The sequence below is a fragment of the Physella acuta genome, unplaced genomic scaffold, assembly GCF_028476545.2.
Source record: "Physella acuta isolate Inbredline_101_S28 unplaced genomic scaffold, ASM2847654v3 ptg000374l, whole genome shotgun sequence".
NCBI classification, from domain to species: Eukaryota; Metazoa; Mollusca; class Gastropoda; family Physidae; genus Physella; species Physella acuta.
The window spans coordinates 585,135-610,289 of record NW_026731893.1 but is presented as its reverse complement, the minus strand read 5'-3'; the positions used below and the strand labels follow the sequence as shown (position 1 = coordinate 610,289).

At 38.5% G+C, this 25,155-nt stretch overlaps 3 protein-coding genes across 4 annotated transcripts; 2 read left to right on the top strand and 1 right to left on the bottom strand.

Annotated features, from left to right (window-relative positions):
• The first annotated feature begins 224 nt into the window (after positions 1 to 224).
• On the top strand, positions 225 to 3,703 carry LOC131941847 (GTPase IMAP family member 7-like). Its single transcript, XM_059301410.1, has 2 exons — positions 225 to 356; positions 2,375 to 3,703. Exon 2 carries the CDS (start codon positions 2,558 to 2,560, stop codon positions 3,701 to 3,703), a length of 1,146 nt encoding a protein of 381 aa, XP_059157393.1. The 5' UTR covers positions 225 to 356; positions 2,375 to 2,557.
• LOC131941848 (GTPase IMAP family member 8) lies at positions 840 to 1,940 on the top strand. The gene has a single exon (XM_059301411.1). The coding sequence runs from the start codon at positions 840 to 842 to the stop codon at positions 1,938 to 1,940; it is 1,101 nt and encodes a 366-aa protein (XP_059157394.1).
• A 3,205-nt stretch (positions 3,704 to 6,908) lies between the features above and the next one.
• Positions 6,909 to 23,298, bottom strand: LOC131941862 (nose resistant to fluoxetine protein 6-like). Of its 2 annotated transcripts, XM_059301424.1 has the most exons (15): positions 22,650 to 23,298; positions 21,969 to 22,129; positions 20,686 to 20,767; positions 19,804 to 19,894; positions 19,137 to 19,489; positions 18,663 to 18,827; positions 17,803 to 17,902; positions 16,927 to 17,019; positions 16,198 to 16,366; positions 13,092 to 13,171; positions 11,851 to 11,973; positions 9,176 to 9,302; positions 8,407 to 8,596; positions 7,780 to 7,922; positions 6,909 to 7,140 (listed from the first exon to the last, which is right to left on the bottom strand). In XM_059301424.1, the coding sequence occupies exons 1-15, from the start codon at positions 23,065 to 23,067 to the stop codon at positions 7,024 to 7,026; spliced, it is 2,412 nt and encodes an 803-aa protein (XP_059157407.1). In that variant the 5' UTR covers positions 23,068 to 23,298; the 3' UTR covers positions 6,909 to 7,023. The 2 variants fall into 2 exon arrangements, with proteins under 2 accessions (XP_059157407.1, XP_059157408.1); XM_059301425.1 differs by lacking the exons at positions 20,686 to 20,767; positions 21,969 to 22,129; positions 22,650 to 23,298 and adding an exon at positions 20,421 to 20,439.
• Between the last annotated feature and the right edge of the window lie 1,857 nt (positions 23,299 to 25,155).

The following is a 25,155-nucleotide window of genomic DNA, read 5'->3' as shown; positions in this document are numbered from 1 at the left end:
ATAGTTAAAAGAAGACTTTGGATATTACTTTAAAAATTATATATTTAATAATTTAAATAGTTAATAGAATTATTTTTACATCGCATCACGCGTTCTATTCATCCAGCGTTTTTTTATGTTTTGAAGGCCACACGATAACCTATTTAGTACCGTCAACTTTCCCAAATCTATTTTCTAGTAAAATGTGTATGATAAACGAAAGAGTCCAAAGTTACTGTTAATGGGCCAGAAGTGTTTTCTACTGACCCACTTCACTTGCGCTATCTGTTATCATACACGAATGTCATTTATTGTTATAGTATAGCTGCAGGAGAGAAATTTTTGCAACACGGAAAAATATTTATTGGTAACAACAGGTACGTCTATACTATAATTTTCTTTTTACGTATATATATATATATATATATATATATATATATATATATATATATATATATATATATATATATATATATATATATATATATACACACACAAATATATATATATATATGTATATATATATATATATATATATATATATATATATATATATATATATATATATATATATATATGTGTGTGTGTGTTTTATGTTTTAGTTTATAAACGTGTTCTAGTGAGAATGCGCAAAATATACGTTTATTTATATCAAAGACTGATTTTATTGTGTTAAAATAGATTTTGTTTATGCATGAATACAATAAAGTGTATTTAATTGAGCATTAACAAATACATTGTAAGTTAACACAAGGAGACTATGCTATTTAAAACTAGGGTGTTAAATTAATATATTGATACCATTGTCTGCAGAAATAAACAAACCTGAAAAGAAACGTTTGATAATATAACATTGTATAATGGCTGGTAGTTGTTCACACCAGAAACAAAGTTTAACAATAGCCATTATCGGGAAAACAGGCACGGGTAGGAGTTCAACGGGTAATTCTATTTTAGGCGAGGATTATTTTGAAACGTCGTCTTCCACGAGTACCACACAATGTGTTTTAGCTGCGTCTAGATGGGCACGGAGAGGGGAGACACTCGTACAAGTTGTTGACCACCAACCTTTGTTGGGCTGTGGCGAAGAAGATGTCAATATAGATGAGCTAGCTCTGTTGATGACTGAGTGTCCTGAAGGGTTCAACGCGTTGGTCATTGTGCTTGCATATGGTGATAGATTCACAGACGAAGATGAAAAATGCGTGGTGGCAGTTGAGAGAGTATTTGGAGAGCAATGTTTAAGAAACAACGGCATCATCGTTTTTACGAACGGAGAAGATTTTGATTCGTATGATGATGATGATGGTGATGATGATGATGATAACGCTGCTTTTCTCAAGTGGTGCAAGCGGCAGTCTGGGCCTGTGAAACAGCTCTTCGAAAAGTGCCTCTATAGAATCGTTTTATTCAGCAACCTTGAGAAAAAAGAACAGTCAGTTAGTCGTTTTTTTAAAATAGTCTCTAACATAAAAGAACGCTATACAGATGATATTTTTCAAGTGTGTTTTGCAGCATATCAACAATTGCTTGAAGAAAACAACCTAGTTTATCTCAAGGCGAATATTCGAAAAAAAATTGATCTGCTGGCTTATGATGTTTGTCAATTTGTTGACAAATTATCAGCGCGAAATTCGATGGATATCATTATGAACACTGACAAAGTAAATATAGATTTTGAAAAAATCGATTTATCGATCAACGATTTATTAAATGAAATCGAAGAGCAAATACAAAAAAATTGTGCCCTGAAAGAGTTAAAATATAAAGTACAAAAGATAAAAAATGAGATTGAGGAGACTAAGGGTAAAATGCCGAACATATTGAAGTGGACAAAATTTAAGAAAAACCTTTTGGTCAGCACCCCTGTTGTAAATGCTGTAGCTGTTGCAATATCTGTGAAAGTAACACGCAACTGGAAAGAACAGTTCAAAAACGTTGTCCAAGCATTTGTTGACTAATAGTAGATAAATTGCAAGTGTTATTACCGATAACAGACTGGTGAAATGTGAAGTGGACGATACAGATACGACACAACTTGTTATGCGCAGGATATAGATGGTTTATTTTGAACTGTTTCGTGACAGTTGAAAATTAATCATCAAGATAGTTAGAATATTAAGATGTGTTAGAGACATTTATGAACGATTATAAATTATAGACACACACATTTTTTACATAAATCACTTTATCATCTATACATGCATCACAGTTTCCTTTAGAATAAAAATTTACTTATGTTTTCAGACTAGATAGTGATTTTCTAAATATAAAATACATCTATCCTGATCGTTACACTGTAGGAAACAAAATAGACCCCTACAGTTTTAGTAGCGAACAGTTTGTAACAAAAGTTAGTACATTTATTTAAATTTTCTTTGTATTGCTCTTTAAGGTTCACAAGCAACCAAAAAATAATTGGAAGTCAAAATATGTGTTTGATGACTCGTCAAAGCAACTTTATTAACGTCGAGGACAGATGCTGCGATAGTTAATTTAAGCAGGGTGATGTTAAAATAAAAATTATTCAAAAAGACTGAGAAATAATAATTGTGAGCTTAATAAAGAACCTCCTAAGATGGAAAATAATATAAGAGAATTAGACATAATGATTATTGGAAAAACTGGATATGGAAAAAGTTCCCTTGGAAATAGTATTCTTAACAAGAAATTATTTGATACATCGGATGATGTGAATTCTTGTACTAAAGATCCTGACTTAAAAATTCAGTATAACAGTGCTATCGATGCGCATTTCGGAGTGATCGACACTCCTGGATTATACGACACCAAACAGACAAGGGAAGCGGTTCTTAAGACACTTTGCTGTGCAATTAGTCAGTGCTGTAATGGTGTCAACGCAATAATATTAGTATTAAAATTTGGAAAAAAAGTTACCATCGAAGACAAAAATGTCATTATTGATTTCAAAACTTTGCTTGGGGAAGATTTTGTAATGAAGCATTGTATTATAGCTATGACAAACGGCGATAGATTTGATCGTCATCAAAAACAGAATCCAGGAAGTTTTGATGAATGGTGCCAAACACAAACAGGATTGTTCAAAGACTTGTTGAGTGAATGTAATAACAGAATTATTTTGTTTTACAACAAAAACAAGCCAGAATTCAAATCAAAACAAGAAGCTGCTCTAAGACAATTAGTAGATATGGTCCGAGATTTATCAAAGCGAAATGGACGATACAATGGGGGCTTATTAAAAAATCTTAGTGAAAAAAGAGAAGAATTTTTACAAAAACATAATCTTCATGAATACAGCGTTAACATACAGCGTGAAGTTTGTTTGCTGGAGGAAATGATTGAAAAAACATTAGAAGGTTCGAGCGCACACGATGAAAGCTTTATCCGCTTAATTAAAAACAGAGCCGAAAACCTGCATGTAAATGCTTGTGCGATTGATAACTTCCCAGAAGACACCAAGAATCAAATCAAAGAGCTTAGAGATAAACTGATATTAAACTCCAATTTTAAAGGTGCTTTAGGCGATATCGTACGTTTGAAAAAATCTGAAGCGGATCTTAAAAATCACAAGCCGTTTTTAACAGACTTTTTCGGTTGGGTGGGTGTAATCGTAGCAACAACAATAGTTACTGCAGGACTTGGTACTGGACTTGCCTATGCTGTTGCTGTACATAATATGGAGAAATCTGTTTGTACGAACAAAAACGAGACAAACAATGGCGGGTTGGAAATATATGATTAATAATGCTTGTGATTGCTTGTTATGGAATAAAACAATTAAAAAACAAATATAAATTCATTTAAACTATTTCACATTGAAAAATATATTCTATGCAAATGAAAATTACTGTATAGTTTTTTAATTTCTTACTATTTGCAAAATAAGTACCCTTTCGAACCCGAGGGGGCGTTTTCCTCAGTGAACTCGGCTAATGAAGGGATATTGTCGTCATCAATATGCCCAGCCAACGGTACTTTCACTAAATTTTGTCAGATATACATCATAGCCGTGTGACTCTGGGACGTTCTTCAAACACGAACTTGGGATTCGAAATCGAGACTTTCCTGTTAGCACTCGTATGCTCTTCCATCCTGCAACATTATCCCATTTACTACAAGTCTTGTACAACAGTCTGTTTTAATGTGTACAACACTTTAATTTCTTGTTACTTGTACATTTTATTTTTTATATGTACATTTTAATTTATTTTTAATTGTTCATTTTATTTTATTTTTAAACTGTACATTTTTTTTTTAATTCTGCATTTTAATTGTTTATTGCTTGGACAAAATTATAATTCTTATTGTTTGTACAAAGCGAATTTATTGATATGTTACAGCTATACATTAGAACTAATACTAAATGAAATAGGGGTAGATTTTAAACGATAAGCAAAAACAACGCGACATACACAAAATAAAGTACCCATTTAGATTTCACAGTTTATAAGGTAGATGAAGTAAAGTAAATAGAGATTTCAGTTAAAAAATGAACACTTTAAGAATATTACACAATTGGCGACCCAGTCGAGTTTTTTACTATATGCAAGTATTCCACAAACATACATTTCACATAAATACAGAGACACGGAGTCCATGTAAACCTGCTCTTACCACCTAAACCCCTGGAGGAAGCGGAAGAGAGGATTAATTATAAACTTTTTTTAAAAGAGAGTCCATTTCATCCGTATATATTAATGGACTATGCAAATATCACAAGAACCAACAATGGGGTTGCCCAGTCTGAATACCTCTAAGGCAAGAGCCGGTTAGATGAGTCACCCGGACTACGTTTCATTGGGCTTAATGAAATCATGGGCCCAACCCGTTTCAGCTATAACCATCTTAAAGGATCTACCTGACGATGAAGGACCAGACCTATTCAACACTCAAGCAATTTTACCAACCGTCATTCAAGAAACCATAAAGACAAAGGGCAATCCTAATCTTCCTGATCATTTCATTCGCAACATAATCAGCCCACGTCAGATCACCCACTCTCTTGAAATACTGACGTGCAGATACTTGGTATTTTACGTCCGAAAATTTCAACGCAGCGGATCTAAACAACAACAAAAAAACACGGCTACACTCTAGAATTTAAAATGTAGCCGGGGGTATAGAAGATGACAACTAACACTTCACCATTACCAAGACAACTTTCTTTCATTTAGACGTTTTGTATTAGTTTCCCACCATGATTCCATTTAGAGGCTCATATAATACAATTTATATAATGTAGAACATAGACATATTGTACAGACGGACCAGCGTGCTCTAAAATACCCAAACAGCTATAGATAAAAAAGACTTAGACGTTTAAGAAACAGAGGAAAACAGCTGTTTTTAAGTTGATCCGATCAGCTGTCAAGCTGAGTGAGAAAGGTCGATACACAAACAAAGAATTCGAGAAATGTTATCTGTAGAGGGAGAAATTATTATTAGAACATCAGTTGCCCAGGCTGAGTCTTGAAATACAACGAAAATGTAGTTTGTTAAAGTCACGAGTCAACATTGCCTCTTTGGATGATAATATTAATGAAAACAACTTAAAAACTATAAATCTGATGATTTGGTTGCATTTTTTATTGGGTGTTGATTTTTCATTGTAGAAAGGTATCTGGTAGCTTTGTTATTTTTCTCGTGTCATTTTATTTGAAAAATGTTTTAATGATCAAAGAAAAACAAACTTTAACTAACGTATTTGAGCTTTAGATAATTAGTGGGATGATGATAAAAAATGTTGAAGAACTAACCAAGAAGTATCAAGTGTATTTTTAATGTGAACAAACAATATGCGTCCTGTCAGAATACCACATTCAGTTCACATAAAAAATTATTCCATAGCAAGTACAGGTCTGAGACGACATTTTGTAAACGAACTCGACCTGCAACTATGTTTACACCCACTGGCAAGTCAGCAAAGGTTCCCTAATCTTTGTTTCGGCAGATCTCTCCAACATTTCCCACGTTCCTTTCTCCTCCCTTTTGAGGATTTCTTTACTCTGTTTCCTTAGTGATGTTTTACTTCCGTTATTCAGTCCTACATCCTGTTTATTAGTTTGAAATGGACGGATGTTTATTAACAGATCTTCCATTGACGTACTATTGCGCATGTGACTGGCCAATGTATTTTGTAAATGAAACCTAACTACTATTTAAAAAAGCACCAAATGATGCTGCATATATAATCTTAACATATATTCAGAGCAGGGGCGTAGCGAGGGGGGGGGGGGCGGGGGTGCGGACCGCACCGGGTGACACCATTTAAGGGGGTGAAACCAAGGCAAAAAATAGCAAAATATATAGGGAAAAACTTGAGGGGGGTGCAAATCGAAAACTTGAGGGGGGGGGGGGGTGCAAATCGAAAATTTGAAAGTTTCTCCCCGGAAGGGTAGCTACGCCTCTGGGGGTGTGACACCATTAAGTGCCGCACCAGGTGACACCCGACCTCGCTACGCCACTGATTCAGAGAAACTAAAAGGTAATATACATGTCTACTAGATTTAATGTTTTAAAATATTATAAACAAAATCATTGTTGTTTTAATTTGCTAGTTACATAAATGGAAAACTATTCCAGGTTAAATCATGTTTAATCTGAAATGTTTTGTCTTAGAAATTTGACTGATTTTGTTTCATGAGATTGTTTGGTCACAGATATTTTTCTAAGAAATGTGCTCTAAAATTAAAACTGCTTTAATTTCTACGGTTCTTCGGTATATTTCTTTATCTCTTGTGCGCAATATTTTTAACTATCCACTCTCTTTTCATACATTTTGCAAATGTGTATGTTTGATAATGCGCATACTTTCACAAAGTACAAAATTAACAAGAATCAATTACATTTTAAATCATTTATGACACAGAAAAAATATTTTTTAAAATTCTACAAGAGATTCTCTCAAGCTATAAAAAAAAAATTTTCAAGTTACTGTGAGAGATAGAGTAAAGTGTGTTTTTCGTTTTAATTATATTTAAGTACATTTGGTGTGACTTTTTAAAAGGGGTAGCTTTTCCAATAATCGATGAAATAATCAGCTAGTTCCGATTTTCCCATAGTTTATCGTTTTCTGGTAAACAAAACTTTCTCCAAGGCGATCATCGGAGATTCCATCCCCAACATAAGCAGGAAGGCGGCCATGTTGGATACCACCAGCAGACCTAAGAACGACACCACCTAAAGTCAAAAAAGATGTTATTATAATATTATTCTGAATGAAACTTTATAGATTTTAAACTATGAGGAAATGATAAGATTAGAATATTTAGTTGATGGAGGCTCGTCAAATGTTTATCCTGTGATTTAAATCGATATGATTGTAACTGGTAAAATAACTATTTGAGAAATAAAAGTGTTTGGGCATCTTTCTATAAACTACCAATCTCTTGATTAAATAGCTAGCCATTTTTTTTAGATTTCATCGTGTTTCTCTATACGAAATTTACAATACTCCATGATTTCTTGTGGAGGCTTATATAAAACAAGTTATATAGTGTAGAACCAGGGGCGGAACTACAGTGCCGCCAGACCCTGCAATGCTGGGGGGGGGTGGGCTGGCACGCCTTTTGGGGGCCCATAGCCGACCATAATAAATTTTTTATTGTTTAAAAAAAAAAAAAAAAAAAAAAAAAAAATATATATATATATATATATATATATATATATATATATATATAGGGGGCCCACAATTTTTTGCGGGGTGGCCCTTTTCTTCTAGTTCCGCCACTTTGTAGAACATAATCATCCGTACAGGTGTTTTTTTTAAGACGTCTGACCACCAGACGAAACAAAATAAAGTTAAACGTGAGTACGAACCAGACTGGAATCCATTAGGTGATACGCGGACTCCAGGTTGCCGAAATAGATGACCATGATGTAAGGATGGATGAGATACGCCATGTAGGTCAACCTGCTCAATGGGACAAAGGCTGACCAGGACAGGAACTTGTTGACTGGACCTAACGGCATATTTAAACATATGTATGGGCAGTTGTTTATCTAAGTATCAATTATAGGAAGAGTCGATAACATATATATATATATATATATATATATATATATATATATATATATATATATATATATATATATATATATATATATATATATATATATATATATATATATATATATATTTACATATATATATACATATACATATACATATACATATACATATACATATACATATACATATACATATACATATACATATACATATACATATACATATACATATACATATATATATATATATATATATATATATATATATATATATATATATATATATATATATATATATATATATATATATATATATATATATATGAGAGTGTATGTCTGTGTAGGCCCTATTTGTGTGTGTCTATGTAAAGGTGTGTGCTTTGTGTTTGGTGTGTATTTCTGTGTGTGTCTGTGTGAGTGTAGCTCCAGACTGACCTCCATATCCGCTCGCGCTGGCCAAAACAATCCACGAAATGCACGCGCCCCAGACCGCCCTTGACACGGCGTTGTAGAAGGCCGACACGGGCGCTGTGCTGTAGCGCTCACCGCTAATGTCACCATGGAGACCGTACAGGACCGCGAGCGCGCTGACAGTGGAAACACACCATCCTACCGCAACAACAGCCTGGGTGAGACAAAGGTTTGGATCAGGTTAATGATAAAAACTCCAAGAGTGAGTCGGCGTGGTCGAGTGGTAGAGCGCTTGACTGCTAACCCGAAGGTCCTGAGTTCAGATCTCTATCTGGATTAGTGACACAATCCACCCAGGTTTAATGGGTACATGAGCTGGACTGCTTACCCATACGTCTCGAGTTCGAATCCGGGTTCAAGTCAGTAGACCGTCCCTGAGTCCACCCAACTCTGATGGGTACCTAACTCACGTTAGGGAAAGTAAAGGCGGCTGGGCATAGTGCTGACCACTCTATCTCTTCATATGCTGAGGTCACAGAAACAAGTGAACTCTACTTCACTTGCCCTATAGACCGTAAGGTTTGAAAGGGGAACTTTATACACGTGAGGCAAAGGCCAATAAAAGTAAACTCTACTTCATCGTTAGATCTGAGAGGAGAACTTGACTTTCTATTACCCCAAGAATTGCTTCCTAAATACATTTTAGCTGAAGTAATTTTAAATATTATTATGTATTTTATTATATATCCACTATTTTTTAAAACATCGTGATAGGTCCCTGACTTAGACCTACCTTGTGTAGTCGAAGTTTCCCTTTCCAAGTAGCCAACAAGACCCCGGCCATGACCCCTATGATGTAGGGACCTATTCTACCGTAGGGGGCGAAATAATAGTGGGTCTGCCAATCTAGTCCGTCCTTTCTGTGGAGAAACAAAAAACAAAAAATATTACTTAAAACAATGCGAATTTAATTTATCTTTCAACTATTGACTGTCCTGTAACATTAGGCTGACCTTAATCTTAACTTAAACAGCAATACCACAAAAAACTAACACTATGAGGTCCCTATTGAATCTATGTAATATTAGATCCTGTTTTTTTTATTAACTCCCTAACCATATAATTGTAGAAGAGTTTAAGTTAGTTGATTATTTAATCCTCATTAGTTGTAAAAACAAACAAAAGTTACTGTTACGAAGAGCCAAAGCATTTTCTAATGTTATATTTAGGTCCTTAAAGGACGCTATCATGAACTCCGCAGCTCTCTCCATCTTCTTCTATCTCCCCTCTCTACCTCTTCCCCTGTATCTCTCCACACTGTATCACCAGCTCTCCACCCTCTCCCCACTATCTCTCCACTGTACCACCAGCTCTCTCCACCCTCTCCCCACTATCTCTCCACTGTACCACCAGCTCTCTCCACCCTCTCCCCACTATCTCTCCACTGTACCACCAGCTCTCTCCATCCTCTCCCCACTATCTCTCCACTGTACCACCTGCTCTCTCCACCCTCTCCCCACTATCTCTCCACTGTACCACCAGCTCTCTCCACCCTCTCCCCACTATCTCTCCACTGTACCACCAGCTCTCTCCATCCTCTCCCCACTATCTCTCCACTGTACCACCTGCTCTCTCCACCCTCTCCCCACTATCTCTCCACTGTACCACCAGCTCTCTCCACCCTCTCCCCACTATCTCTCCACTGTACCACCTGCTCTCTCCACCCTCTCCCCACTCTGCCTACTGTACCACCAGCTCTCTCCACCCTCTCCCCACTATCTCTCCACTGTACCACCAGCTCTCTCCATCCTCTCCCCACTCTGCCTACTGTACCACCAGCTCTCTCCACCCTCTCCCCACTATCTCTCCACTGTACCACCAGCTCTCTCCATCCTCTCCCCACTATCTCTCCACTGTACCACCTGCTCTCTCCACCCTCTCCCCACTCTGCCTACTGTACCACCAGCTCTCTCCACCCTCTCCCCACTATCTCTCCACTGTACCACCAGCTCTCTCCATCCTCTCCCCACTATCTCTCCACTGTACCACCTGCTCTCTCCACCCTCTCCCCACTATCTCTCCACTGTACCACCAGCTCTCTCCACCCTCTCCCCACTATCTCTCCACTGTACCACCTGCTCTCTCCACCCTCTCCCCACTATCTCTCCACTGTACCACCAGCTCTCTCCATCCTCTCCCCACTATCTCTCCACTGTACCACCAGCTCTCTCCATCCTCTCCCCACTATCTCTCCACTGTACCACCTGCTCTCTCCACCCTCTCCCCACTCTGCCTACTGTACCACCAGCTCTCTCCACCCTCTCCCCACTATCTCTCCACTGTACCACCAGCTCTCTCCATCCTCTCCCCACTCTGCCTACTGTACCACCAGCTCTCTCCACCCTCTCCCCACTATCTCTCCACTGTACCACCTGCTCTCTCCACCCTCTCCCCACTATCTCTCCACTGTACCACCTGCTCTCTCCACCCTCTCCCCACTATCTCTCCACTGTACCACCAGCTCTCTCCATCCTCTCCCCACTATCTCTCCACTGTACCACCAGCTCTCTCCACCCTCTCCCCACTATCTCTCCACTGTACCACCAGCTCTCTCCATCCTCTCCCCACTATCTCTCCACTGTACCACCTGCTCTCTCCACCCTCTCCCCACTATCTCTCCACTGTACCACCAGCTCTCTCCATCCTCTCCCCACTATCTCTCCACTGTACCACCTGCTCTCTCCACCCTCTCCCCACTCTGCCTACTGTACCACCAGCTCTCTCCACCCTCTCCCCACTATCTCTCCACTGTACCACCTGCTCTCTCCACCCTCTCCCCACTATCTCTCCACTGTACCACCAGCTCTCTCCATCCTCTCCCCACTATCTCTCCACTGTACCACCAGCTCTCTCCACCCTCTCCCCACTATCTCTCCACTGTACCACCAGCTCTCTCCATCCTCTCCCCACTATCTCTCCACTGTACCACCAGCTCTCTCCATCCTCTCCCCACTATCTCTCCACTGTACCACCAGCTCTCTCCACCCTCTCCCCACTATCTCTCCACTGTACCACCAGCTCTCTCCACCCTCTCCCCACTCTGCCTACTGTACCACCAGCTCTCTCCATCCTCTCCCCACTATCTCTCCACTGTACCACCAGCTCTCTCCATCCTCTCCCCACTATCTCTCCACTGTACCACCAGCTCTCTCCACCCTCTCCCCACTCTGCCTACTGTACCACCAGCTCTCTCCATCCTCTCCCCACTATCTCTCCACTGTACCACCAGCTCTCTCCATCCTCTCCCCACTATCTCTCCACTGTACCACCTGCTCTCTCCACCCTCTCCCCACTATCTCTCCACTGTACCACCTGCTCTCTCCACCCTCTCCCCACTCTGCCTACTGTACCACTAGCTCTCCAAACTCTCCCCACTACCTCCCCCCTGTACCACTATAAAGACCTTACTTAGGAGCTGGACCACTGAAGAGCGCCACGGCTGTCCAGTTGTTGTCCACTGACAAGACACCGGAAGTGATCATCTGGGCCAGCAGAAACACCAGGCAGCTGACCACACCAGCAGCATAGTGACTGGAGAAATAAGTATAATATAACAGTATGCGATAGACCATCACAGCACCATTATAACATCACAACCACTTATCCTACCGTCACAACATCATCCTTAACATAGGAACATCATACAAATGCAATCACTATACCACAGTCACACCATCCTTAACAAAGCACCATCACAACACAATAATCACAACACCATAATCACAACACCATCCTTAACATAGTCTAAGCCTAATTAAAAACCGCCAAAATAACAACATCATATCAAAACAAAATCATCAAAACAACTAGTAGCAAAATGAGTAGCACTTTTCATATTTAAAAAATTATGAACGAATTGGTAGTTTAAAACTTAAGATAAATAGTCATTGCCTGCCCAAACAATTCTCATTAAACGGACACACTGTAAAAGTATGAAACGTTTTCAGTGTGCACACAAAAAACTTACAAATAGAACAGTACGATCATCAATGGACTCAGCACATAGAACTTACAAATAGAACGTTCAGGACATAGAACTTACAAATAGAACGTTCAGTACATAGAACTTACAAATAGAACGTTCAGGACATAGAACTTACAAATAGAACGTTCAGGACATAGAACTTACAAATAGAACGGTACGATCATTAGTGGACTCAGGACATAGAACTTACAAATAGAACGTTCAGGACATAGAACTTACAAATAGAACGTTCAGTACATAGAACTTACAAATAGAACGGTCAGGACAGAGAACTTACAAATAGAACGGTACGATCATCAGTGGACTCAGGACATAGAACTTACAAATAGAACGTTCAGGACATAGAACTTACAAATAGAACGGTTAGGACATAGAACTTACAAATAGAACGTTCAGGACATAGAACTTACAAATAGAACGTTCAGGACATAGAACTTACAAATAGAACGGTACGATCATCAATGGACTCAGGACATAGAACTTACAAATAGAACGTTCAGGACATAGAACTTACAAATAGAACGGTACGATCATCAATGGACTCAGGACATAGAACTTACAAATAGAACGTTCAGGACATAGAACTTACAAATAGAACGGTACGATCATCAATGGACTCAGGACATAGAACTTACAAATAGAACGTTCAGGACATAGAACTTACAAATAGAACGGTACGATCATCAATGGACTCAGGACATAGAACTGCATGTCGTTGCTGAGATACCAGGAGTGGAGCATGCACTGATGATGTAAAATTTACAGTTTATCGCATATAAGTAAGGAGTGAGTTAAACATGGGGTGGGAGCAGTTGTGTGCATGTGTGGTACAATTATAATCCGACTTAATTGCCACCATACTTTCACCACTAGTTTCACCATCTTGACATAGTATAATCATACAACCACACGACACTACCCACAACATAATACCACCTGTAACCACACAATACTATCACCCACTAGAGAACCACACATCGCCACTCATACTCATAACCACATAACACCATCACACATCACCACTAACCTCATAACCACATAACACCATCACACATCACCACTAACCATCATAACCACATAACACCTTCACACATCACCACTAATCTTCTATTATCTTTACACATACACAACATTAATTTGCTTTAGGTTGGTTCATAAATTCTCAAATGGCATCTTTGTTCACTACAACACCACCACAACACCACACCACTATAACAACATCACGACAATATGCCCAATAACTATTAGCATCACAATGTAAACCACGACACCAAATCACTATAACAACATCACCGCAATAATTCCAACTACCACAATTATTAAAGCAACACACTACCACATCACAACTAATACACCACAACAACCACACTAGCACCATCCCCTACCATCCCCTACCAAACCATCCCCTACCATCCCCTACCAAACCATCCCCTACCATACCATCCCCTACCATCCCCTACCAAACCATCCCCTACCATACCATCCCCTACCATCCCCTACCATACCATCCCCTACCATACCATCCCCTACCATACCATCCCCTACCATCCCCTACCATACCATCCCCTACCATACCATCCCCTACCATACCATCCCCTACCATACCATCCCCTACCATACCATCCCCTACCATACCATCCCCTACCATACCATCCCCTACCATACCATCCCCTACCATACCATCCCCTACCATACCATCCCCTACCATACCATCCCCTACAATACCATCCCCTACCATACCATCCCCTACCATCCCCTACCATACCATCCCCTACCATACCATCCCCTACCATACCATCCCCTACCATACCATCCCCTACCATCCCCTACCATCCCATCCCCTACCATACCATCCCCTACCATACCATCCCCTACCATACCATCCCCTACCATACCATCCCCTACCATACCATCCCCTACCATACCATCCCCTACCATACCATCCCCTACCATACCATCCCCTACCATACCATCCCCTACCATACCATCCCCTACCATACCATCCCCTACCATACCATCCCCTACCATACCATCCCCTACCATCCCCTACCATACCATCCCCTACCATACCATCCCCTACCATCCCCTACCATACCATCCCCTACCATACCATCCCCTACCATCCCCTACCATACCATCCCCTACCATACCATCCCCTACCATCCCCTACCATACCATCCCCTACCATATCATCCCCTACCATCCCCTACCATACCATCCCCTACCATACCATCCCCTACCATACCATCCCCTACCATACCATCCCCTACCATCCCCTACCATACCATCCCCTACCATACCATCCCCTACCATACCATCCCCTACCATACCATCCCCTACCATACCATCCCCTACCATCCCCTACCATACCATCCCCTACCATCCCCTACCATACCATCCCCTACCATACCATCCCCTACCATCCCCTACCATACCATCCCCTACCATACCATCCCCTACCATCCCCTACCATACCATCCCCTACCATCCCCTACCATCCCCTACCATACCATCCCCTACCATACCATCCCCTACCATACCATCCCCTACCATCCCCTACCATACCATCCCCTACCATACCATCCCCTACCACACCATCCCCTACCATACCATCCCCTACCATCCCCTACCATACCATCCCCTACCATACCATCCCCTACCATACCATCCCCTACCATACCATCCCCTACCATACCATCCCCTACCATCCCCTACCATACCATCCCCTACCATCCCCTACCATACCATCCCCTACCATACCACCCCCTACCATCCCCTACCATCCCCTACCATACCATCCCCTACCATACCATCCCCTACCATCCCCTACCATACCATCCCCTACCATCCCCTACCATACCATCCCCTACCATCCCCTACCATACCATCCCCTACCATACCATCCCCTACCATACCATCCCCTACCATACCATCCCCTACCCTACCATCCCCTACCATACCATCCCCTACCATCCCATCCCCTACCATACCATCCCCTACCATCCCCTACCATACCATCCCCTACCATACCATCCCCTACCATACCATCCCCTACCATACCATCCCCTACCATACCATCCCCTACCATACCATCCCCTACCATACCATCCCCTACCATACCATCCCCTACCATCCCCTACCATACCATCCCCTACCATACCATCCCCTACCATACCATCCCCTACCATACCATCCCCTACCATCCCCTACCATACCATCCCCTACCATCCCCTACCATACCATCCCCTACCATCCCCTACCATACCATCCCCTACCATCCCCTACCATACCATCCCCTACCATACCATCCCCTACCATACCATCCCCTACCATACCATCCCCTACCATACCATCCCCTACCATACCATCCCCTACCATACCATCCCCTACCATACCATCCCCTACCATACCATCCCCTACCATCCCCTACCATACCATCCCCTACCATACCATCCCCTACCATACCATCCCCTACCATACCATCCCCTACCATCCCCTACCATACCATACCATCCCCTACCATACCATCCCCTACCATACCATCCCCTACCATACCATCCCCTACCATACCATCCCCTACCATCCCCTACCATACCATCCCCTACCATACCATCCCCTACCATACCATCCCCTACCATACCATCCCCTACCATACCATCCCCTACCATCCCCTACCATACCATCCCCTACCATACCATCCCCTACCATACCACCCCCTACCATCCCCTACCCTACCATACCATCCCCTACCATCCCATACAATTCCCTACCATCTTGTCCACATGCACGACATTGTTGACGTAGATCAAGTTGGTCCACCAGTTTGCCTCACAGTTTTCCCTGTCTGATGGCATCTTCATGGACCAGGTGGCCCCCGACCCCATGAAGGCCAGGAACCCTTGGCCCATCAGCATAGTCAGCATATAGGGCGGGGTCAGTCTAGGGGTTTAGTATGGTAGTTTACACATGGAGATTTAGAAATATAAACACGTGGACATACACTTATTCAGACATATAACTAGACTTATATATGATATATAAGAGTGAAAGAGAGAAATAGCATACATATATATATATATATATATATATATATATATATATATATATATATATATATATATATATATATATATATATATATATATATATATATATATATATGTATATATTTATGGCATATATATATATATATATATATATATATATATATATATATATATATATATATATATATATATATATATATATATATATATATATAACTAGACCTATAAGACCTATACCTCTTTGAAAATAAAAATTGCGTTTATGAACCATTTGCTTTCTCTTATAAGTTTTAAAATAATACCATCAAAAACGCCCGAACAATAATTATAGACCTGTTTCACTTTATTGACCTATTAAGTTTTCATTACTTTTTGTACGGCAGCATTATACTAAATTACTATTCTTATAGCTTAATGTTTTAATTAATAACTACGTAGATGTAAAATAATTACCTCCAATAGCGGTGAAAATAAAACAAAGGCCAGTTCAGTTTCCAGCCTTTTTTCTTGATCTCCTTGAAGGTTAGATAGGCAACGAGCAGACCACTGTACGGGTTAAATGTAGATAGACATAAAGGGAGGTAACTAGCAAAACAGTCATAATGGGAAATTTGAATAGAGGGGGTAAATAACCCAGTCAGAGTTAAATATATGGGAAGTAACAAGAAATATTAAGTAAAAAACAAATCGTCAATGGACAATAAAACTTAATGTTTTAAAGGGACGCTACTTGCATTATTCGTTCAGGATTCCATCACTCACGAGAGAACCCCACATAGACACAGACATTCTGGGTCAGCAATGTTATGACAAACCAGGGGATTAGCAAGATGGCACATACTTGTAGTGTTAGCCACGTTTGTTACGTTAATTTTTTTCTTTCGTGCTAATCATCATCATATTTTCCCGTTTGTGCCCAAGACCAAGGTTGCAGATGAAGTAGAGTTCATCTGTTTCAATGACCTCGGCTTACATAGAGATAATGTAGTCAGCACTATACAGAGGCGTAGCGACCCTTCCCGGCGCCCGGCGACAAACTTTCGATTTGCACCCCCTCAAACTTTCGATTTGCACCCCCCCTGGAACTTTTGATTTGCTCCCCCTCAAACTTTCAATTTTTTTTCCAACCCATTTTGGCGCCCCCCCATTCCCCCCCCCCCCCCCAATTTCCCCCCCCCCCACCCCCTCGCTACGCCTCTGGCACTATACCCAGTCGCCTTTGTTCTAATGTAAGCTAGGTACCGATCGAAACTTTTTCGGATTAGCAGTCTAACTCTCTACCGCTTCGTTAAGCCGCCCCTCGACGTGCTAATCTCTTGTTCTAATCACCTTAAAGTAAAGAACGTGTCCACAGCTAGCCCAGCGTTGTAGATAGCATCAAAGGTCCAGTCTTTTAGGTGGTCTAGAATCGCTGTCATGGGGACAGTGCCTGAAATAGGAACGTTAGAGTCGTTACATGATGTGATACGGTTGTTATAGATTAGGTGTTTTAGATTAGTTGTTATAGATTAGTTGTTATAGATTAGTTGTTATAGATTAGTTGTTATAGATTAGTTGTTATAGATTAGTTGTTATAGATTAGTTGTTATAGATTAGTTGTTATAGATTAGTTGTTATAGATTAGTTGTTATAGATTAGGTGTTTTAGATTAGTTCTTATAGATTAGTTCTTATAGATTAGTTCTTATAGATTAGTTGTTATAGATTAGTTATTATAGATTAGTTGTTATAGATTAGTTGTTATAGATTAGTTGTTATAGATTAGTAAGTTGTTACATTGTCGTCTTATATTGTTGAGGATATACAACACATGTGTTCTCAACACAAGGGACAGGAAATGTTTATTTAGTATCATCTGCATCATCTTTTCCCGTTCACAAGACGAAGTAGATGAAGTAGAGTTCTTATTTTTCAATGACCTCGGCATGCGGGGTGGGTGGGTAATGTGGTCGGCAATTTACCCAGCGTCATTAACGTGATCAGGTACCCATCAGAGCTGAGTTGACTCAGGGACGACCTTTTCCAGGATTCGAACCCGAGATATTCGGGTAGTCACTCGTAAACTCTACCATCCAACCACGCCGCCCCATTTTATTTTTATACTGGGCTTATATTTTATTTCTAATTTTGATTATTAGGAACTTGAAACCAAAGTTGAAATGCAATAAAATAAAAGTTGTTCCAACTGACCAACTTCTAACGTGGCGGTAAAGTACGTATGTCCAAGGATGACCCAAGACATGCTGAGGAAACGTATGCCATTTATAGCCGATAATGATCCAGGTGGCTGCGCTGTGTTTAAGACTTTAGATCCATTTGTGTAGACCGAGAACGCCAGTAGAATCATGATACACGCTAGATTGAGCAAGAAAAGGCGGACTATATAATTTATTTTTAAATAAATTTGGAAGCATATAATATTTGTTTAAAATATCTTGTAAAAAATTAGAAAAAATTTTTAAATATATACTCAGACATCCGGCATATTATAAATATTGAAAGTTAAATATGAATTCAAAGTTGAAATTAGTTTAAAATAATAAAATTTAAAAAAAAAAACCTAATACATTTTTTAAACTAAGTTGAAAATAACTCGTATTTTATTAAAATTTATAAAATCTTAAATTATATGTCAATTATATTATTCTAACAATATCAACACACCATTCAGTTTTTTCTTCCCTTCTTTAGTTTTGTCAACAGAATTGCTCCCTGCTGACTGTGTGTGAACGTCACAGTTACCGTTACTGGCAGGGGTTCCTTCCCTTTGTTTCAACTCTGAGTTGTTTTTATTTCCTGCAAATTTATCAGTTGTTTCCCTTTGACCGTTGGCCTCAGCTGTGTCTGTCATTGCAATGAGAGTGACCGGACTTTGGCTGTGTTCTTGACTTAAGTTTTTCTCAGCAGTTTTTTCCGTCCGTTTGACTTTTTGTGATTTCCATTTTGGAATTTGTATGAAAATGAGATCATACATTGTTCCCACAATCACAAGGACACCGATCGCTGAGAAAACGCATCTAGTCAAAACAGAAAAGTTTATTTAAAAAAAGATTTTAAAAAACATTCGTGTTTAAAATATAAATTTAAAATTGCAATAAAATTGTATGAAGAGTTTATTTCAGGAACCTCTATGGGAGGGGGGGGGGGGGGGGGAGGGTAGGGTGTGCCCCCTCGGAAAAACACTCAACTGAACGAAAGAGTTAAAATAGAAAATATATACTAGTATCACACGACCCCCCCCCCCCCCCTCTTACCACGGAGAAAAATGCCTGAAAGAAACCCTTATATATTGTAAGTATTTATTATAATGGGAGATAAACCAAATGTTTACATGGCAACAATCGTAGCAGTGGTGATCTCCCTGTGGTCAGTTCTGATCTCCACACTGGTCAACATGATGCCCAGGTTCAAATCTTTCAGCCCTGAAAAAAAATTATCTATCAGTTATTGTTATGTTATACAATTCTTATTTTAGATACAATGCATACAATTTTTTTACTGTACTTTTAGTGAAACAATTCCTCAAAGTTCCCTGAAGTTGAGGCATGACTCATGTTAATGTGGATAACTAATTTATTTTTAAGATACATTGAAAAAAATTCTCATATTGTTTATTTTATCATTCTACATGTCTGTGCATAGTTTCATTGAATTTTGCAAACTTGTTTTTTTTTTTCCTAATTTTTTAGTCAATTTGTAAAAAAAAATTTAAAATTACCTTCTCCTCTATAAACAAAAAAACTTTTCAAAAACTTACTTATGTTTTTTTTTCTTTGAATTGTCGTACTATTAGTATACATTTAATATTTGTGGCTGAAATTTAATGATCTTAAAAATAGGGTCTAAATGTATAATGCTTGTAGTCGACCGCTCTACTATCCAACCACGGCGTCCCATTAACTTAACTTTAACCAACTGTTTAACATATAAACTAACCACAGTACGTACCTTGACCTAAGACTATCTGGAGATCAATAAATCTATGTGACCAGACCACGTACCTTGACCTAAGACTATCCTGAGATCAATAAATCTACGTGACCACAGCACGTACCTTGACCTAAGACTATCCTGAGATCACTAAATCTATGTGACCAGACCACGTACCTTGACCTAAGACTATCCTGAGATCACTAAATCTATGTGACCAGACCACGTACCTTGACCTAAGACTATCCTGAGATCACTAAATCTATGTGACCAGACCACGTACCTTGACCTAAGACTATCTGGAGATCCGACTCAGAGCATGAGTCTGGTACACATGCCCCAATCTGACCAGCGGCGCCAGGAAGCTACAACGATAGAAAGTTAGGTAGAACATGATATAGTTTTACGTGGAGGTTACATACAACATAATGGCATGGATTTCAGTCATTTCAACTGGTCATAAGTTTCGATAGTTCAATCAAGTCAGATCTAATGTGCAGCAAGCATTAGCAAGGAATTATAAATGCGACTTATATTGGATAACCCACCAAAACAAACACGACAAAGCCGTAAGATACCGTAACAAAACAGGACAAACCACAACCTATTGAAACAAAACACGACAGAACAAAACCCGCGAAACAAAATAGAGATTAATATACCGAAAAAAAAAACACTGAAAACCTACCGAAACAAAACACTACAAAAATTCATAACCTAAGAAGCAAAACACAACAGAACAAAACAATCAAAGACCTACAAAACAAAACGACGACCTATTGAAACAAAGACCTAGAAAACAAAAAAGACAAATTTACCACCTACTAAAACAAAGACCTACAAAACAAAACAAAACAAACTGACGACCTACTGAAAAAAAGACCTACAAAACAAAACAAACTGACCACCTACTGAAACAAAGACCTACAAAACAAAACAAACTAATGACCTTCTGAAACAAAGACCTACAAAACAAAACAAAACAAACTGATATCCTACCAAAACAAAGACCTACAAAACAAAACAAACTGATGACCTACCAAAACAAAGACCTACAAAACAAAACAAACTGACGACCTACTGATACAAAGACCTACAAAACAAACTGATGACCTACTGAAACAAAGACCTACAAAACAAAACAAAATGACGACCTACTGATACAAAGACCTACAAAACAAAACAAACTGACGACCTACTGAAAAAAAGACCTACAAAACAAAACAAACTGATGACCTACCAAAACAAAGACCTACAAAACAAAACAAACTGATGACCTACTGAAACAAAAACCTACAAAACAAAACAAACTGACGACCTACTGATACAAAGACCTACAAAACAAAACAAACTGATGACCTACTGAAACAAAGACCTACAAAACAAAACAAAATGACGACCTACTGATATAAAACAAAGACCTACAAAACAAAACAAACTGACGACCTACTGAAATAAGACCTACAAACTGATGACCTACTGAAACAAAGACCTACAAAACAAAACAAACTGATGACCTACTGATGCAAACAAAGATCTACAAAACAAAACAAACTGATGACCTACCGTCCCCATCTGCAGGTAGATCCCCACACTACAGTAGCTCCCACTGAACCCGAGGCTCGTATTGTCCGGAGCCCTGCTGTCGCGGCACTGTTTATAGCTGCCCACCATGTTCAGCCGCCCCTGCAGTAGGGACGGGCCAGGCTTGCCCCATGCGTCCATCACTATGGGAGGAGATGTTCAAGTTGTATCAGCATTGTTGAGTAGATGGGATTAGGATTACGGCTTAGGATATATCCTTAATGTTTACCGCAAGATATAGATGAACATCGTATATTTCTGGTTATTTATAATTTGGGATCGGGATTTGGGATGTATCCCAATAAGTTTGGGATAATTTTCGATGAATAGATATATATTAGTGGTCATTGATAGATGACGTTGGGACCAAGGTTGTAGTTTTTTGTTATAAGCATCAAGGATAGAAGGAGGTGCAATCGAGCTTTGAATAAGCTGTAATTCAAATGGTTTAGTTATTCCATATTTAAATTGGTGCTTAACTGCCTACATACTTTGAGAAGGTAATGGTATTTTTCTTAATATACTCATCAGCTATGGGGAAAATCAGAAGCACCAATAGATTTCCCCAAAAGGATATCAGTGCTAAGAGCGTTCGGGAAATCTCGTTTTTCTTCTCTGAATATATTTTAGGATATTGAATGTTTCAATTGTCAAAATACCTACTTTGTAATGCCCAGAATTCACCGGCCGTGACACCGTTCATGAACGTCTGAAAATCGTGTTCACATTTCACTAAACTGCCGTTCGTCACCACCGGAAGTGACGTCACGTTGTCGCTCAACTCTACTGCCTCTCTGCCCGGCTGGACGTTGATCCCATCGCTTCCGTTCACAGCGCTTCTCTTGAGCCGATGTCCATTAGTGAATGAACTAGCAAAAAGTCCCAAGGTCCCGGGTACAACGGGGTTAGACATTGCTTTGTATAATCGTGCAAATAATTCCTGCCGATCTTTCGTACCGGTGAAGACATCTTTACTGTTATGCAGATTCCCAGGCTTAAAATCTTGTCCACATTCTGATAAACGAATTAGCGAACACACTAATAACAATAAGACGTGAAAGTTGTGATATCCAAAAGCCATTTCGAGAATTCAAATCAAATCTTTAAAGCATCAGATTATGTAATTGTCTCCGTAAAATATTAAAAAGATCAATTCTGGAATTGACTCTATGACTTCATAGCTGTTGTTGTTGTTTTTTAATCATACAAATCAATACTATAATGTTCGATGTATACAAATTCAGTACGTTTTGTAATTTTCGTAGAGTTAAACTAACAAAATTAGGCGCAGTTGTCGACATATAGTACACGAAGACCTGTACCCCGATTCAACTAAACGCCTTTATACCCGTAAATTTTGGGTCTTAGTACGCTATAATTTATTATGATTATCAGTTGTCTGTTTATATCCCACCCTAACATTACTGAACTACTTATTCATATAACCTTGTAATCAGAATTGCGATCACAGTCTTATTCGTAGAATTACAGGGGCGTAGATCTGGTTATAAGTTAAAGTTACAGCCTGTTTTCATTCTAAACATTTTTCCTTGCTGAGTTATGGTTATAAAAAAGATGAATCACAGCACACGAAATATAAAAACGCGTTTGTTTGATCTAACAATATATATAAATAAATAAAATAAAAAATTCAAAAAAAAATTACAAAACCGTTTTCAAATGTGTTTTATATTTTATTAATTCTGTAAAACTCAGAAAAACTTTTCCAGACCTAGTGGAAAATAAAATTGTCTCCTTTTGGTTGTTTTACTTTGTTGTTTGTTGTTTTCTTTTTTTAATTTAATTGTATAAATAAACAGACCTGTTATTGAAACGTTATTTAAGGCGTTATTAAATATATCAAATGTTATTTATTTTAAACACATTAAATATAATTGCTAATAATTGCAATCAGTGTTTCTCACCAAAAACAAATTCATATTATATATATATATATATATATATATATATATATATATATATATATATATATATATATATATATATATATAGCTAGATCGATATATTATTTATACTTAAACTATGAAGTTGTATACTTAAATTATGAACCCCCACCCCTTGCATAAACAGATTAAAAGAAACTCGGATTGCAGAAAAAGTTTAGCTGGTAATTATTTCAGGTAAGTGTAACTTGCTGATTAGGTGCACCCAGGCGAATCGCTAAGTGTAACTAGCTGATTAAGTACGCCCAGGGGAATGTTAAGTGTAACTCAGTGTACCCAGGCCTACATGACTCATAGGGTACACACGGGTTATGTGTGTACTTTCTGTCGTGTCGGATTTTTGTGTACTTACTTACTATTGTGGGGATTGTGTGTACTTACTATAGTGTGGGATTGTGTTGTAGTTTCTGTAGTGTGTGATTGTGTGTGTACATACTATAGTGTGTGATTGTGTGTACTGACTGTAGTGTGGGATTGTGTTGTAGTTTCTGTAGTGTGTGATTGTGTGTGTACATACTATAGTGTGTGATTGTGTGTGTACATGCTATGGTGTGTGATTGTGTGTGAGAGTCTGTTCATACATATATGTGGGTGTGCCAGGTTTATTCAATAATTAAATATTTCCCGTCATCTGTATTTCCCTACAGGCGAGGTCTTGTGTACTTGAATGAGGATCTTGGCATTCGAGTAATTCGTGAAGTAATTATATCGACACTTTCTTTCTATGCCGGTAGTGCTTTTATTTATGTAGATATATATAAATGTACATTTACATTTATAAATATATACATACGTGTATATATTCATATTTGAATATGTATACATAAATATAATATATATATATATATATATATATATATATATATATATATATATATATATATATATATATATATATATATATATATATATATATAAATATATATAAATATATATATATATATATATATATATATATATATATATATATATATATATATATATATATATATATAATATACATTTATAACTATGCATATATATTAAAATTTATATTTTTGTATGTATATATATATATATATATATATATATATATATATATATATATATATATATATATATATATATATATATATATATATAGTCTAAAAGTAATGATTCACCCTAACTCTCCCCCCATCCCTCACCCCACCCCCACCCTACCTCTATTGAACCAAATCACCACA

Coding starts and splice junctions, on each gene's coding strand:
- LOC131941862 (XM_059301424.1), bottom strand. CDS start 23,067: ATGGCTTTTGGATATCACAACTTTCACGTCTTATTGTTATTAGTGTGT. Junction 19,490..19,803: donor ACTGCTACGATTGTTGCCAT/GTAAACATTTGG, acceptor TGTTTTGACTAG/ATGCGTTTTCTCAGCGATCG. Junction 16,367..16,926: donor TATTTTCACCGCTATTGGAG/GTAATTATTTTA, acceptor CTAAACCCCTAG/ACTGACCCCGCCCTATATGC.
- LOC131941847 (XM_059301410.1), top strand. CDS start 2,558: ATGGAAAATAATATAAGAGAATTAGACATAATGATTATTGGAAAAACT.
- LOC131941848 (XM_059301411.1), top strand. CDS start 840: ATGGCTGGTAGTTGTTCACACCAGAAACAAAGTTTAACAATAGCCATT.